General features: G+C 62.1%; 2 protein-coding genes across 8 annotated transcripts; one reads left to right on the forward strand and one right to left on the reverse strand.

Moving 5' to 3' along the window:
- Positions 1–1,321: 1,321 nt before the first annotated feature.
- On the reverse strand, positions 1,322–4,364 carry ATP5F1D (ATP synthase F1 subunit delta). The gene is made up of 4 exons (XM_084883309.1): positions 4,111–4,364; positions 3,424–3,577; positions 1,941–2,029; positions 1,322–1,813 (listed from the first exon to the last, which is right to left on the reverse strand). The coding sequence occupies exons 1-4, from the start codon at positions 4,249–4,251 to the stop codon at positions 1,691–1,693; spliced, it is 507 nt and encodes a 168-aa protein (XP_084739435.1). The 5' UTR covers positions 4,252–4,364; the 3' UTR covers positions 1,322–1,690.
- A 2,753-nt stretch (positions 4,365–7,117) lies between these two features.
- On the forward strand, positions 7,118–16,220 carry CBARP (CACN subunit beta associated regulatory protein). Of its 7 annotated transcripts, none has more exons than XM_084883297.1 (10): positions 7,118–7,549; positions 9,277–9,387; positions 9,471–9,610; positions 9,799–9,863; positions 10,206–10,350; positions 10,570–10,741; positions 10,967–11,104; positions 11,606–11,816; positions 13,188–13,371; positions 14,244–16,220. In XM_084883297.1, exons 2-10 carry the CDS (start codon positions 9,295–9,297, stop codon positions 15,295–15,297), a joined length of 2,202 nt encoding a protein of 733 aa, XP_084739423.1. In that variant the 5' UTR covers positions 7,118–7,549; positions 9,277–9,294; the 3' UTR covers positions 15,298–16,220. The 7 variants fall into 7 exon arrangements, with proteins under 7 accessions (XP_084739423.1, XP_084739424.1, XP_084739425.1 ...); XM_084883298.1 differs by having other exon boundaries at positions 7,133–7,549; positions 9,294–9,387; XM_084883299.1 differs by lacking the exon at positions 10,967–11,104 and having other exon boundaries at positions 7,134–7,549.
- Positions 16,221–16,413: the final 193 nt, after the last annotated feature.

Genomic DNA, 16,413 nt, shown 5'->3' on the forward strand with positions numbered 1-16,413 from the left:
TTTCCTGCCTCCTCAGGTCCCCAAGCCTGCCCTGTGGATGAGGTTCAGATCCCTTCTGCCCCAGGTCTTGGCCCTGCCAGCACCAGCTGTTCCCTCAGGGCCCATGTCAGGCAGGGTGTGCCCCCAAGTCTCATGTCTCCCAGGGGAATGTACTATGGTGTCCCAGTTGCATCCAGCTGTGTCCCCAGCTGGAGGCTGAAGTCTCTTGGGACATAAGCAGAGAGTGGATGCCAGCGCAGCATTTTGATGATGGTCTCCCTCCTTAACCTCCCTTCTTTGATTTATGGTGCCCAACCTGGCCATGACTTTTTTTTTTAAATATATTTTACTGATTTTTTTTTTTAACAGAGGAAGAGAGAGGGATAGAGTTAGAAACATCGATGAGAGAGAATAATCGATCAGCTGCCTCCTGTACACCCCTCACTTGGGGATTGTGCCCACAACCAAGGTACATGCCCTTGACCGGAATCAAACCTGGGACCTTTCAGTCCGCAGGCCGATGCTCTATCCACTGAGCCAAACCAGTCTCGGCTGGCCATGAACTCTTAAGACCTTGTCTCTGAGCTGGAGACAAAGTGGTGCTGCACATACACTGGCTATCACAGCTGTCTCAAGGCTGGGAGTTCCTGGGAAGTAGGGGACTGCTGCTTGGGCCTCAGTTGCCTGAGAGAAAGGAGACCCAGGCATGTGCATCGGTACACACACACACACAGCGCAGGAAGATCACCTGGAGGCCCCACAAATATGGGACTCTAACCATGTCAAGCCTTGAACACAGCCATGTGACAGTCACTTGCATAGGACTGTGACACACTAGTGCACAGCCCATCCATACTGATGACATGCCCCAGGGTGGCCTCCCTGTGTGTCACCAGGCTCTTCCGAACACTCACCTTCCTAGAATACCCTGCAAGCCCAGCTAGGGTTCAGGGCCTGGGGTGCCACAGAGATGCCAACACCAACGGAAGTCAGGCAGGCATCCATCCAGGGCCACCCACAGGCTGGTCCTACACAAGGCGGGGCCTGCTTGGGAGCAGGGCCAGGAAGCCCAGAGTGGAAATCACAGCCTGGAACCTGCCTGGACCCTAGGTGTCTTGACTAGCAGCCCAGTCCTGACCCAAGAGCCACAACCAACCCTCCACCCATGCTGTCCCCAGAACCCTGCCTGCTGTCACTAGCTGTGTTCTCCCCCACTTTTTAGAGGCTCCCAAGGACCTCTTAGGCCACAACCCCCAAATCCCTGAAGCTGAGGCCCTCCCTAACAGAGAAATGGTATCCCAAGCCCATTGCCCTAGCAGGAGACAAAATAAGCACACACAAGAGGGATCCCTGGTCTTTAATGGGGTGCACACTGGGGACAAGCTGTCCAGAGGAGGCAGTAGGGAGAAGAGATTTTACAGCACGAGAGTGGAGGGCAGCAGGTCAGGTTGGTGGGATCTGTGGAGGGGGAGGCAAATCCCTTAGGTGACAGTCCCCCCAAGAGCAGAGCAGGTCTCTGAGCTCACCCTTGCCACCAGGCCTGGGAGAAGCTAGCAATTTGCTGCCCCCTCTGGTGGCCTCACTGACAAAGATGGCTGCCTCCCAGAGGGGTTGGCCCCACCCTCATACTGGATCCATGAGAGCTGGTTCCAACCCCTGTCCCACTCTGGTCTTGGTTTCCCTGCTGACACTGGCGAGGAGCACGCACCGCCTACTCCAGAGCCTTCACCAGGGCTTCGTTGGCCTCGATTCGGATTTGGATTTCAGCCCTCGTGGCCTCGTCGGATGCCCCTGACAGCTCCGATTGTGCCTTCTCCAAGTTTGCCTTGGCTGCCTACAGTAGGTGGTGGTTAGTGAGGTCCAAACAGGGTCCCTGCCCTGGCACCTGCCCTTCCACCCCCAAAGCCAGAAGCCCTTAGCTTGTGCCTGCTAGGGGCCTCAGTTTCCGCTGGGACACTTACCCCCAAATCCAGCATGTCCAGCGTCACAGCCTCTTCAGCCAGTAACTGGACTGATGAATCAGCGTTCACTGTGACCGAGCCGCTGCTGACTGCGGGAGGAGAGGGGGTGAAGAGCACCACATCTAGGCTTAGGGGAAACCACCAGCCCCAGGACAGTGGCCCCACAAGGGCCCTGGAATCCAGCCCGGGGAATGGGCACATGGAGAGAACACATGAGACCAGGGGCCCCCCAGGGGCATCTGCTGGTGGCTGGGCATGGGGACACAGACCCTTCCCTTCACCCACGAGCTTGTAAGTTGAGCGGGGTCAGGTGAACAGAGGGCTGTGTTTGAATCCTGGATGGCTGGAGCTTTGGAGACTAATGCTGGTGAAGGTCTTAGAGCTGGTTTCTTTCTGCACAAGCTTCCTCTTCAAGTCAGGCCCCTTGCCAGCACACTTTTTATTTTTATTTATTTATTTATTTACTTACTTACTTATTCACAGAGAGGAAGAGAGAGGGATAGAGAATTAGAAACATCGATGAGAGAGAAACATCAACCAGCTGCCTCTTGCACACTCCCTGGTTGCAAGTCTCTGTGGGGTCTCTTAGAGTTTAGGATATGCCCGCAACCAAGATACATGCCCTTGACCGGAATCGAACCTGGGACCTTTCAGTCTTCAGGCTGACACTCTATCCACTGAGCCAAACCAGTCCCGGCTCACTTTTTATTTTTAGAGAACATTTAGTAAAGTTGGGAACAATGAAACAAAGAAGGGCCTAGGATAGAAGAAAGGACGAGGAGGGGAAACGAGGCTAAGCTGGGCTGCGTTGGCTAACTAAGACGTCAGTGAAAAAAAGGGGCCTTGGAGACGGACAGGGTTAGGGTTAGCCCAGGACAAGCTGCCACTGCCCATTGCTCCCTGGTTGCAAATCTCTGTGGGGTCTCTTAGAGTTTAGGATATGCATGCCCGTGGGGGAAGAAGGGAGGGAAGGGCAAGATGGGGGCTGCTTCTGGAAGGGAGAGCACACCCAGCCAGCACCATTTCACTTCTCTTCCCAGCATCTGTCACCCTCCTTCAACCCACTACAAGCTTCTTAACCACAGCCAGTAAGAAGCTGGAAGCTGCAAAAATGCTTCTGGCTTTCTTCCTATTGTGTCCTCCAAGTGCCCACAGCACTTTTTCTTTTCTTTCTTTTTTGTTTTTAAAAAAATATATTTTATTGATTTTTTACAGAGAGGAAGAGGGAGGGATAGAAACATCGATGAGAGAGAAACATCGACCAGCTGCCTCTTGCACACCCCCTACTGGGGATGTGCCTGCAGCCAAGGTACATGCCCTTGACCGGATTCGAACCCGGGACCTTTCAGTCGGCAGGCTGACGCTCTAGCCAAACCGGTTTCGGTCCACAGCACTTTTTCTTGCTATACCAACTGAATTGGGGACCGATTTGCTGCAACATGCAGCCCCGCTCGGCCGACCTCTGTCCTCCTGCTGGACTCACCGAAGTATTTGGTGGTGGTGCCATCCTCAGCATGGACAACAACCAGCCCCGGCCGCAGGACCTGCAGGGTGGGCACGTGGGCTGCCAGGATACCGAAGGCTCCTGTCTGTGTGGGCACATCCACCTGCCGGACGTTGGCGCCATTGAAGAAGACCTGGAGAAGACACATGAGGAATAGGTCACTTGCAGACCAGTCCCACTCCACCAGGATTCAGTCTCCCAAGTAGTGAAATGGGCTGGGCAGAGCTGAGTGCCAATCGGAGACACAGAAGCAGCCAGCGCTGAGGCCAAGTTGGGCCATCCTCTGTGAGAACGAAATCTAGCACCCAAGCCCTTCAGGGCTATGAGGAGGTACCTGCCAGGGAAAGGCACATAAGGAGGTGCTTATCTCGGGAGAGATGCTTGCAGCAAGGGGCAATCCCGGCTTAAAGGGCAGGTCCAGCCCTTGGGCGTCGAATTCCAGGTGGATGGTCCGGGAGTTTGGGAGGTTGGGGGTGGCAGGACCCCAGACCACACGGTGAAGGGGCACGGGTCCGTGGTACGGAATAGGGGTCGGCGACCTGGGGGTTGGGGTCTCGGACTGCGGATACCGAATGGGGATCGGCGACCTGGGGGTTGGAGCAATCAGGTTCGGAATGGGGGTTAGGAGGTTGGTGCCTGGGCCGGGGTCCGGAATGGCGTCCGCACCTGTGTGGGAGAGGCGAAGGTGAAAGACATTTGTCCCGGGCCCGCGGCGGGGGCTGGGGCGGCCGCAGCCTCGGCGTAGGCGCGAGCCTGGCGCACGAGGCGACCCAGGCCGGGGCGGCGGAGCAGCGCGGCGGGCAGCATAGCGGCGGCAGCAGGCAGAGGACGGTGGTCAGGCTCGGCGGGACGCGGGCAGCCTGGAGGGCGAGGAGGACGACGCGCGGTGACGTCTGGGAGAAGGATTACTAGCCAGGGCGCACGCGCTAACTACGACTCCCGGCCGTCGAGCGCGACGTAACCTGGGACGCGCCGCTGGGTGCGCAGCATGCTGGGGGTTGTAGTTTCGTTTCGGTCCCAGCTCTCAGACTACTGGGAGGGTGTGTGAGTGTGGGAGAAGGAGGGGGGTGCTTGTGCGTGTGTGCGTGTGTGCCGCGGGGGTGGGAGACGACGGTTACAAGGTTCTGCATGCGGAGGACCAAAAGCCTGCGCGGAGGAGAAACTTAAGTTGAATTCAAGATTTAGGGAGCGCTAATTGGATGCCAGGAGCTGAGACATTAGAGAAATACCATGATTCCACTTCTGGTGTGGGGGTCGGGGACATTTTATAGACGTTCAACGTTAGGGAAAAACAAATAAAAATTTTAAAATGTATGTTTTTATTTATTTCAGAGTGGAAGGGAAAGGGGGAGAGAGGTAGAAACAACAGTGATAAGAGAGAATCATTGATCAGCTGCCTCCTGCACGCCCCACACTGCTGGAAACTCCGGGCATGTGCCCTTGACTGGAGTCAAACCTGGGACCCTTTGGTCCGCAGGCTGACGTCTAGCCACTGGGCCAGAGCAGCTAGGCCCTAGGGCCAAACAACTTTTTTTTTAAGGAGCAAAAGACTGTGTGGGGCGGTGATGAGTCAGGCTGAAACTGAGGCAGAAATCCCAGGAACAGCATGGTCAGGCTGAGGGTCCAGTGCGAGTCAGCGCCTGGGACGCGAGCACGGCTTGGCTGCAATCCCCGCGAGCGCCACGAGACGGCGCCCCCGTGTCCGGAGATGCTGTCCTTGCGGGCCCCGCCCGGCCGTCGCCCCCGCAAGCTGCTGACGCACCGGCGCGTGTGCGGTAGGCCGGGGGCTCCGCTGACGTCACCGCGGCCTGCGCAGCCTCGCTCGCGGCGCTGACGTCACCGCTCCGCCTCCGCGGTCACGCAGGCAGGTCGGCGAACTGGGCCGAGCCTCCAACCCCCACCTTGGGCTCTGGGAAAACGCGGAGTCCGGGTTGAACTCGAAAGGCCTTTGCTGTAGAGCTGAGGTATACAAGACACGGATGTCACACCTGGGCCCCAGGCACCTGCTGTGGAGGCTCCCCAACCTCCGGGGTTGCATGAGTCCTAGCTTCCAGCAGGGTTCAGGCTGACGATGTGGCTGCGCCCCTGCCTCCCAGCATCCAGGCCAAAAAGAAAACCCCACTCCGGGTTCTGGGGGGTGTGGGAGGTTGAGGGGAGGGGACGTGTGCATTGGGAAGCCCTACTCACATGTCTGGGGGTGCAGTGCGTCATGTGTGCAGCCCTACTCCTGAAACCTGGGCCCCACAGGGAGGCCTCATCTACTTGGAAGACTTCTTTCTTTTCTTTAAAAAATATAACTTATTGATTTTTTACAGAGAGGAAGGGAGAAGGACAGAGAGCTAGAAACATTGATGAGAGAGAAACATCTACCAGCTGCCTCTTGCACACCCCCCACTGAGGATGTGCCCGCAACAAAGTTACATGCCCTTGACTGGAATCGAACCTGGGACCTTTCAGTCCACAGGCCTACACTCTATCCACTGAGCCAAACCGGTTTCGGCTGAAAGACTTTTTTTTTCAATCCCTATTCCAGTAAAGGTACCACTCAGGTCCCAAACCTGGGGTTATCCTGGCATACCTTAATAGACCCATTGACAAGGCCTGTCCACTCAGCTTGGCCCCTGTGGCCACCGTCACTCGTTTGGATGGCCCCAGCCTCCTTCCCTAACCTCACCACACAAACAGCCAGGGAGACCATGTTACCCCCTACTAGGAACCACAAGATGGTTTCCCCTGCTTCCTCAAACATCTCCATCATCTGCAAACACACCTTTCCACCTCAGGACCTTTGCACATGCCATCCCTTCTCACCTGGAGCCAGCTTTTCTTGGCATTGATCTACTTGGCTGCTCCTAGCTCTCCTTTTCGTGGTGTCAACCTTTCATCCAGTTAATAAGCTGTTCCCTCCTGGGTACTAGCCCTGGGGACTCAGCCCTGAGTGAGCTCCTGCTCCATCCTGACGTGGGGGCAGGGCTGAGTAGGGCCACAACACACAGGAGCTAGTAAGGTAGAGGTCCACAGCCAGAAACCAAGTGCAGCAGGCACAGGCGTGTAAAGTGGTGGTTGCTATGTCAGCAGACAGCCAGGAAGAGAGGCATGGAGGCTTTGCTATTTGGGAAGTGTTGAAGGGGTGAGGAAGGCTGCTTGCGGCTGAGCTGGGGAAGAGGGGTCTTGCCTCCCACCTGCGAGTGCAAATGCCTGGAGGCTGAAATGGGGCATCACCGAGCAGCAGCGTGGGCTTCCCGTGGGGAAGGGGTGTCGTGATGGGGTGTGGCTGGGATGCAGCCAGGACAGGGCGGATAGCAGATGGGTGGCCTAAGCATCTAGAAGGCAGGATTTTCGGAGAGAAAAAAGGGGGCACAGCCTTCGCGTTTGCCAGGTGTGGGGGTTCTGCAGGGTAGTTGTGATGTCACTGGCGCTGGGCAGTCCCTGGTGGCCCTCCATGCAGCTTGTGTTCTATTATCTTCGCTTGTCCCGGCAGAGCAGGGCGCGCGGAGAGCCCTGACAGTGCTGCCCTGGCACGGAAACAAAGGGAGGACAGCCGAGACCCCCGGGCTGTGTACCTTGGGGACCCCCAGCCTGGGGGAAGATAAGGAGGGGGCGCCTGTGCACCCCAGGATCCCGGGTTGGGGCGAGTCGTGCATCTCTGCACGCCCCCACCCCACCTTCCAAGACTCAGGGAGGGGTCGAGAAGTCGTGCTGCTGCAGGGCGTGGGGGCGGAGATCCGCGGCGGGAGAGGGCGGCTCCACGTGGGGAGGGGGCCACCGGAGCGCAGGCTCCGCCCCCCGCCCGCGCCGGAAGGGAAGGGGAGGCGGTGGCCGGTGCGGACAGAGCTGAGCGCAGCGGCGAGCGCGGCGGCGGGGGCTGCCGGCCACGACCCGGCGGCACCCAGCGGGGGGGAGCGGGCTCGGAGCCAGCGCGGTCACGTGAGCGGTCCCTCCTCTCTCGCCTGCCTCCCCCGCGCACCGGGCTCTCCATTCATAAATTCTCCTCCTGCTCCTCGGCCACCGGGCGCCGGAGCCAGCGGGAGCGCCGCCGCGGAGCCGCCCGCCCGCCCGCCCGCCCGCCGCCCGCCGCCCATGGGCCGTGCGCCCCGAGACTGAGGTAGGCACGGCGGGCCCGGGGCTGCACCGGGCGGCGGGGGCCCGGCCGTGGCCGCGGAGCCCGGGATCGCGCCGGCTCCAGGGCCCGCCCTGGCTCAGGACCACCGTCTTCTCCCCCCGCGAGGCCCGAGGGAGGGAGCGGAGGATCGGGGCGGGCGTGGGAGCCAGCCCGCGGGGCTCTGCACCTCGCCTGTGGCGGCCTGAAGGGGGACCCTCTCCCGCGCCCGCCCCGGCCTCGATTCCCCCCTGGGAGGTCCGGGGAGGGCGAGCGCGCTTCCGCCTCCCGGCTCAGCCCGCGGTTGATGTACCTGGAGCCTCGCTCCGCCGGTCCTCCCGCGGCATCCCCGCCGCCGGGGCCGGATGTGAGCGCGGGGAGAGGCGCAGAGGCCAGCGAATTCGGGGAGCAGAGGCCCGGCTGCACCTCGGGGTCTGGCCTGGGGGGAACCTCCACCCTCTGCCCCGGTTCCCGCCCACCCCCGAGAATCCACCTCTCTCCTTCCTCCGCCTCCTGCCATCTTCCCTCGTCTTGTCATGTCCATGCGTCTCCGTCCCCTCCCCCTCCGGTCTGAACTCATTTCTCAGCCTACATTCTGCGCGCCGTACCCCCAGGTGGGCGGGGGCGCCGCGGCCGGGCTCACCCCGGGCGCTGAGGACACCCGGCTCCCGTCAGCACCCTCCCCTCCTCTGGGCCTCGGTTTCCCCCGCCGTCCCGTGGGGTCCAAACCCCAAAGTGGCACGGGCATTCCCTTGCCTCCGGGGAAGGACCGCGCGGGCGCCCAGCCGACTGCTGCTGGCCATCGGCCCCACACTCTGTGCCCCGAGATTCCCGAGCGCGTCCCCGTCCTCCCCGCAAGGGGAGGGTCAGGTGCAATGTCTGGGCGGCCCTGCTCCCGGGTGCCGGGCCCCTCCCGGGCGCCGGGCCCCTCCCGGGCCTCAGTTTCCCCGAGCGTAAAGACCCGCCGCCTGCGCGGGGAGAGGCCGCTGGCGGAAGAGCCTGACCTCGGGCTGGGCACCGGCGCGCGAGGAGCAGGCGCGCAGCAGCCATTTTGCTGCCCAGGGCCGGCTGGAGTCGCCCCTGCAGGCGGCCTCCCTCTCACGCCCCGCCCCTCCCCTCCCCAGTGCTCCCTGGCAGACTCCCCCCCACCCCCCCAGCTCAGCCTGCTCGCTCAGTCGCCATGGGAACCAAATTCTTCAGGGCTGGGAACAGATGCGCCTTTGGCCTTTTCACTCCCACTAGTGCTCCGTGGAAGGGGGACTCTACCTCCGGAGTCAGGACCCTGGAGACCCGCGCTCCGCTCCTCCTTCCCGCTCCCCGCGGTGGCTTACTTGTCCCCCCTAGCCTGGGGCCAGGCTTCTGAAGCTTCCGTCTCCGGATGGGGCAGGCAGGGCCCTGTAGTCCTCACCGGCGGTGGACAAGGAGGCGGAGCTGACAGTCTCAGTGTCTCCATTCTCCCAGGATGCCTGTCCTTTCCTGGGCAGGTCTCCTAAGCACAGTGCCACCTTGCCAGCCCGACCCCACCAGCTGGGGAGGCGTTTGACCTCATCTTAAAGACTGGAAGATGGCAGTCCCTGCTGGGCACTGATCTGAGGGGGTGGGAGTGGTGTGGGATCCCCCGCACACACACCTGTCTGTGAATCACTGCCCTGTGTGGGCTGCCGCTCTGACTCCCTGGCATGAGTGAGGGGGCAGGTCCTGGGAGCTGGAGCTGAGCAGCCCCCCTCCCCTAGGGTCCTTCTCACCTCAGAATGCAGCCCACAGCCACCATGGCCACGGCTGCTACCACCGCCACCACAGCCACCCTGACCACGGCGTGGGACAACACCACAGGCCGTCCCACGGTGAGCGAGGGGGTTGGCAAGGAGAGGTCGACAGGTCTGGCCCGCCAGAGTCCAGGCAGGACCTGACCCCCGCTCCCGCACAGGCGGAGCCTGACCCCGTCTTGGACAACTACATGCTGGTGGTGGTGGTGATGTCGCTCTTTGTGGGGGGGACCCTCGTGGTGCTGTCTGGTGTGTTGCTGCTCTGCAGGCGCTGCTGGGAAGTCCACCAGGGCTTCAACAGGTTTGTGCCAATCAACCTGCTGCTTTCCGGGGGGGGGGGCCCGGGGGTCCTGGGGCCAGGCAAGTGGCCGGCTAGTGGGGAGCAGGGGCACCATACCCGTGCAGGGACCAGGCCCCTTAGGACGCTGCCTGTGAGCATGAGCCCTGCAGGGACCCTGGCCACCTTGCTCTCCTGTTGTCTCGCCCCAGAGCCACGGAGGAGGCAGAGAAGACCACCACCACCTACCTGGACACCAGCACCCACCCAGCCCAAGGTGAGGTGCTGCCCAGGCCCCACCCCTGCCCAGGCCCCGCCCCCTGTCCACTCCTCGGCCTCCCCTCTCAGGCCTCCTGACCTTCTGTGTCTGTCTGTCTCCCCCACCAGACTGGGCGAAGCTCGATTCCGACTCATCTCTGTTTCCTTAAAGCCCGCGCGTAGGTGCTCACAGGCGCGTCTGAGTGAGTGAGTGTGTGAGCGGATGAGCGAGTGCCCGCCCACCTCCCTGTCCATCCCGGTGGTCAGTTGGGCCCCCTCGCTCCCTCCCCGTCCCGCCCACAGTCTGCCGGCACCAGGTGCGGCCCACCCGGGGCCCACCCTCTCTTGGCTCTCCTCGCAGACCCCGAACTGAGGGGGGAGGACCTCGAGGGCCTGGATGCGGAGACCGAGCGCTTCCTGTCCACCAGCTCTACCGGCCGCCGCGTGTCCTTCAACGAGGCTGCCCTATTCGAGCAGAGCCGGAAGGCGCAGGACAAGGGCCGGAGGTAAGGGGATCAGCACCCTCAGGGCTGGCGCAGAGCCTCAGTACTGAGCTGGGCGGTCATCCACGCTGTGCTCTCCCCAGGCCCAGCAGGGTGGACGGTGGGGCCAGGGAACAGCAGATTGCAGGCTGGGGATCCCTGGCCGGTGTGGGGTGGGGCTGAGCACAGGGATGGGCTGCTCTGTGGTTGGCACAGAGCAGTCTGTGGGTGTGCTTGGCACAGGTACACCCTGACGGAAGGGGACTTCCACCACCTGAAGAATGCTCGCCTCACCCACCTGCACCTGCCGCCCCTCAAGATCGTCACCATCCACGAGTGTGACTCCAGCGAAGCCAGTGCGGCGGCCCTGCCTCCGCCCTCAGTGCCTCCCAAGGCCAGCCTCGCCATATTCCAGGTGAGCACGGAGGGGGTGGCAACCAGACTTGGACGTGGCGGGAGGGATGCTACCCTCCCCTGGCAGGTGGCGCCTTTCCCACTCTCCGGGCCGACCCCCTCATCTCAGGACGGGGCGTGGGGCTGGCTGGATGCAGAGAGGGTGGCTGGGCCCAGCACATCCCCTCGCCCACCAGTGCTCTTTGACCTGTCACTGCTTCCTCCTCCACCCGGCTCTGTCCCACAGCCCCCGGGGAAGGCCCTCACTGGCCGCTCCGTGGGCCCCAGCTCCGCCTTGCCAGGTGACCCCTACAGCCCTTCCACGGGCCCTGCTGACTTCGAGATCAGCTCCTCCTCATCCAGTGACTCCGGGGAAGGCACCTCGGTGAGGGCTCCCATGTGTCCCTTGTCTCTCCCCGTCCTGTTTCAGGACAGGCCTGCCTGTGGCCTCCCACCTCCACAGCTCTCCTCGCCCAGCCTGGTCCCTGAACGGGCCGCAGCACACAGTGGGCTCCTGTGAACTGGGGAAGCTGCCCATGGGCATGAGCCCTGCGGGGTGGGTAGTACACAGGACACATGCACAGCCATTTCGAACATGAGTATGCTCACACATGCACAAGGCACTCAGGCGGCTGGACAGGGTGTGGTCAGGACCCAACCTAAGCCCCAGGGTACACACTCCCAGGCATTTCTCGGACCCCCTCTGCCCAGGGCTGGGGAGGACAGAGCTGGCCAGCACCTGGCTGAGCCCCTGGGAAACCTTTGGGCAGCATCCGGTGGGCGGAAAGAGCTCCCTGCTTCCCCTGGGTACTTACTTGGCCTGGGCTGAGTGGCAGGTGGGGGACAGTGGGGAAGGGGCCGCCTGAGAGCGCCTCTTCCCTCCTAGATGGACGCGGCTGCCAGGAGCACCAAGCCTGGTGGGCTGGGGACCTCCGCAGGGCCCCGGGAGGCAGGCCCAGGCTCTGGGGCAGGCCCAGTCCTGCAGTTCTTCACCCGCCTGAGGCGCCATGCCAGTTTGGATGGGGCCAGCCCCTACTTCAAGGTCAAAAAATGGAAGCTGGAGCCCAGCCAGCGGGCATCAAGTCTGGACACGAGAGGTGAGCTGTGGCCCCTGGTGGGGAGTAAGGGCCAGGCACCCTGCCCCAGGCAGCCACAGAGTGGGAGGCTCAGAACCCAGGGCGGGATCTCTGCTCCCGAGAGGGGTCTCCATTTCCTGCCCCAATAGATGCCCTGTCCCAGGTCTCCGAGTTGGTCAGGAGGGGGCCCGGGGCCAGGCACTGAGCTTCTCTGGGGCCCCAGATGGTAGTGTTTTTGGATTTGCAGTCCATCTGTCCGTCTACGGTGGTGGTGGGCAAGCAGCAGTGAATGGCATGGAAATGAATGTGGCTGTGTGCCAATGAAACTTACGTACAGCCCTGGCTGTTGTCTCTCAGTTGTTAGAGCATCGGCCTGAGACTGAAAGGTAGTGGGTTCAATTCCCTGTCAAGGGCATGTACGTGGGTTGCAGGTTGTTCCCTGGCCCCGGTTGGGGTGCTTTCAGGAGGCAACCAATCGATGTGTCTTTCTCACATGGATGTGTATGAGTGTGTCTTTACCCCTCCCGTCCTCCCTCCCGCTTTCTTTAAAATATCAATGGAAAATATATCCTCGGGTGAGGGGGATTAGCAAAAAAGCCCAAAACTTATTTACAACAGGTAGGGGGCCCCACTGGCCACCCCGTTAATCCTGCAGACCCAGAGGCATGTGGGGTCCGGGATGTAGGGCTTTACCGTCAGTCCAAGGCATGGGGAGGGGGACACCCCCAGCCAGAGCCCAGCCCTGCTCAGAGGAACTTAGGGGCCAGGCCGGGCCAGGCTGTGCTTGCTGCCTGTGGAGGAGGTGGGAGAGGGGACAAACTGTCAGAGAGAGCGAAGCTGCGAGGCTAGGGACAGTGCCAGCCTCCTTGTGGGGGCCTGGCTCCAGCCAACATCAGGGAGGGAGGGTGAGTTCTGGCCTAGCTGTCTTGCCACCCTGTTGGGAGCCCAGAGGCATTCTGTGACTCCTGAGGGTGACGCTAGTCAAATGCAGGTGCAGAACCGCCCAGAACCTAGCTCCTTGCTAGGTGACTATCCTCCTCACCCCCGTGACTTTACCCCGGAAGCTCCTTCCAGGCCTCTATGGTGGGGGGGTGGCCCATGGGGCAGGGGTGAGGCTGGCAGGAGAGGGCTTCGCCTCTCCCCTCATCCCCCCAACCTGTGCTTTACAATCCACTCCTTCCCACATTTGTGTTTTAGCCCAGCTGTGCCTGCCACCACGTGACCAGTTAGAACCCCCGCTGTAGCCACACCTGTCTTCCCTGGGTGCTCAGGGAACTGCCGCCGCCTGGGCAAAACTCACACCTGCACAGCAGGGTGCTTCAGGCCCGGGGGTGGGGCGGGGTGCAATGCCGGGCGGGGCCCAGGCAGGCTGACGTGCCTCCCTCTGCACAGGCTCCCCCAAGCGGCACCACTTCCAGCGGCAGCGAGCAGCCAGCGAGAGCATGGAGCAGGAGGAGGGGGACGCCCCTCACACGGACTTCATCCAGTACATTGCCAGCACAGGCGCTGCTCTGGCCTTCCCGCCCCCCTGCCCCTTTCTGGCCAGCCCCACCAGCCCGTCCCCCGCTCTCGGCAGGTATTTTTCAGTAGATAAAAGTGCTAGGGGTGCGCCTGTGGGCCCCTGCCCTACCTAGTCACCCATTGGTAGCCAAAGGAGTGCAGTCCGTTTCCTCTGCCCCTCCTGGAGGCTGCCCCCCTGGGGCCCCCTCTCCAGCAGGGGCTGGGGGCTGGAGGAGGGGAGCAGGGGGAGACTGGGGAAGGGCCCGGGGGAAGGTCCCCAGGACTAAATGCCGACTCAGGCAGGGCTTCTGAGAGTTCCCAGTGGCGTTCTCAGCCTGAGGGGCCCCTCTCCCACCTGCTCAGGTTCCTTCTCAAAAACTGCCCTGACCACATCTTCCAGAGGACCCCACCTCCACACACAGCCCCAGGGCAGCTCTCCTGAAGCTCTGGGCCCATGTCGGTGACATGGGGAAACCCAGGGAGCAGGGTAGGGCTCCTGTACTTCCTAGAGATCCCTTCTGACTGTGAATTGTCCTCCATTTCTTATCAATCCAAGATTGTGGGAGGGTGCTAAGTGGCATATCCAGTCACCCAGAGGTAGGGGACCTCCACCTGCTTAGTCCCACCCCACTGCCCCGGAATTAAGATGTTAGGAAGAAGGTGGCTTGGAGGAAGGCATCACTCTGGGGGAGGAGCCAACCACCTGCAGTGCCCACGGGTGTTTAGGTCACACTGTATAAGACACCATGCTTGAAAATCAGGCTCCAGGAGAGCTCAGGGCTAATCCAAAAAGCATCCCCCTGCAAAGGAGACAGCGTTTTAAAAAACTCAGCTTCTGCAGAGCCTGGCCACGGTGGAGAGTCCCCTCCATGCCCACCCTCCCTGACTGAACAGGGTGGCTGGGGAGGGCATGGGGGAGCCCTCTGACTGTTGCGCCCGGCCTTGCAGGCTAGAGGTGGAGGAGGAGGCAGGCGCCGCAGGAGGAGTGAACCCCGAGCCCCCCTGGGAGCGCAGCATAGGTGGTGCGGGGCCTGACCAGCAGCAGGAATCAGACAGTGAGCGGGATGCGGGGCTGGAGCACACTCAGACCATCTACCGAGACATCTGGAGTCTCCGTGCCTCACTCGAGCTGCATGCGGCCACCGCCTCGGACCACAGCAGCAATGACCGCGACTCCGTGCGCAGCGGCGACAGCTCCGGCTCCGGGGGCACGGCGCCCGCCTTCCCCCCGCCCTCCCCGCCCCCCACGCTGCGGCCCTCGGACGGAGAGGTGGGGGGGCCGCGCAAGCTGCTGCAGATGGACAGTGGCTACGCCAGCATCGAGGGGCGCAGCACGGGGGATGATGGGCCGCCCAGTGGGCCCGACAAGCACGCCTTTCCCAGTGTGGGCCACACAACCACCGTGGGGGGCAGCTTCGAAGGGACACCGGCGGAGGAGTTCGCCTGGCCGCGCAGCCCGCGGGCCTGGCCCCGCCGAACGCCGCGCCGGGACTACAGCGTGGACGAGAAGACAGACGCGCTCTTCCACGAGTTCCTGCGCCACGACCCGCACTTCGACGACGCCCCGCCCAGCACCGCCCGCCATCGAGCTCGCGCGCACCCGCACACCCACATACGCAAGCAGTGGCAGCAGCGTGGCCGGCAGCACAGCGACCCGGGCGAGCGCACCATGCCTTCTGCACCACCTGGACCCGAGCCCCGCCCCGCACGTGCGCCTCTGCGCCGTGGGGACAGTGTCGACTGCCCGACCGACGGTCGTGCAGGTGAAGACCCAGCCGGCCCTCCGGCGCCCACCATCCCTGCCATCGAAGAGGAGCCCGGCAGCGGCGGGTGCCCAGGATCAAGCTTGTGTGCCCAACCCTCAGGGGCACTGCTGGACAAGCTGGCAACTGGCTTCGAGGACAGACTCTTATTGCCACACCTCACCCAGCCCATTGACGCAGCCCCCACGCTGGCCACTGCCGCCGCAGCGCCCACGTCCCCAGACCACAGTCCGGCCTAATCCCCTCGCCCCATTCTCCTTTCCCATTGCGTGCGCAAGGCCTCTCCTGCCGGTCCTACCAGCGGCGCGAGGACCCGATGCGTGTGCGCTGAGACCACGGGTTCTAAGGCACAGGCGTACTGCCCCCGGCTCCACGCTGCCGCAGTGCGCCTGTGCACAGCTCTCTCCAGTCACTAAGCTGGGTTCCCGTGTCATTCCAAGGCACGGGCATCCTGGCTTATCTGGAGAGAGCCAGGCGTATTCTAATCTTCGTGCTCCTGAGGAACATCCGTGCGTCCTTACCCCATATAAACTCCGGATGGTGGTAGGGCTTCGTTGGAGGGACAGGTCTTGTCTGCGTCCAAGAGAGACAGTGCAGCTGGACTGTGTGAGGCGCATGTGCAGAGCGCCCCTTCCAGGGCCAACTGAGCTTCTAGGCATATTTGATGTGCAGCTGCAGAGTCCATGCCAGGGCGCATGCTTCAAGCCCGCCGGAACATGGACTTCAGGTTGCTGAGGACGGGTGAGGAGTGCACTGGCATGGCTGCCAATTCCCCAAAGCCGTTACCTCACTGGGGCCTGTGTTCCCTGAGTTCACTGCAGTCCAAGCCTCCTCCAAGCAATAACCACACCCTGCCGCTGCCCCCAGCCCTGAAAGACTCCTCCCTCTGCCCTCCTCTGGGGGTCTGCAACTGCCCTCCGCATGTGAGGGGCCTGCCAGCCCCACAGCCACACGTCCAAAGAGCCCCAAGACTCACCAGTGTTTAAGACTTACACAAAACCCAATCGGCCAAGATTTCAAGTTTCCCAAGCTTTATTTATTGCCAAAAGATGGGGCAGCTGAGCCACCCCGCCCCATCCCTCAAAGCTTCCTGCAGTCTGTGTACCATACAGTGATGGCGTTTCTGTTGTTTTAATGGTTGATTATAAATATTTACTGCATACTCTTGCTTGCTCTGGGCTTTCTCTGGGAATCTAGGTTCGGAGGCCTCGGGGGAAAGGGCCAAGGCCTGCAGTCACACTTGGCCCGGCGCTGTAGGAGCTGAGCCAAAGGGTGTGTTGGGCTTTGGAGAGCACAGAGGGCCGGTGTGGTCAGAGGCAGGCCCCAGGGGATGCCCGCAGGCTGCAAGACCTGAG

This window comes from Pipistrellus hanaki, assembly GCF_964339955.1.
Source record: "Pipistrellus hanaki genome assembly, chromosome: 5".
NCBI classification, from domain to species: Eukaryota; Metazoa; Chordata; class Mammalia; order Chiroptera; family Vespertilionidae; genus Pipistrellus; species Pipistrellus hanaki.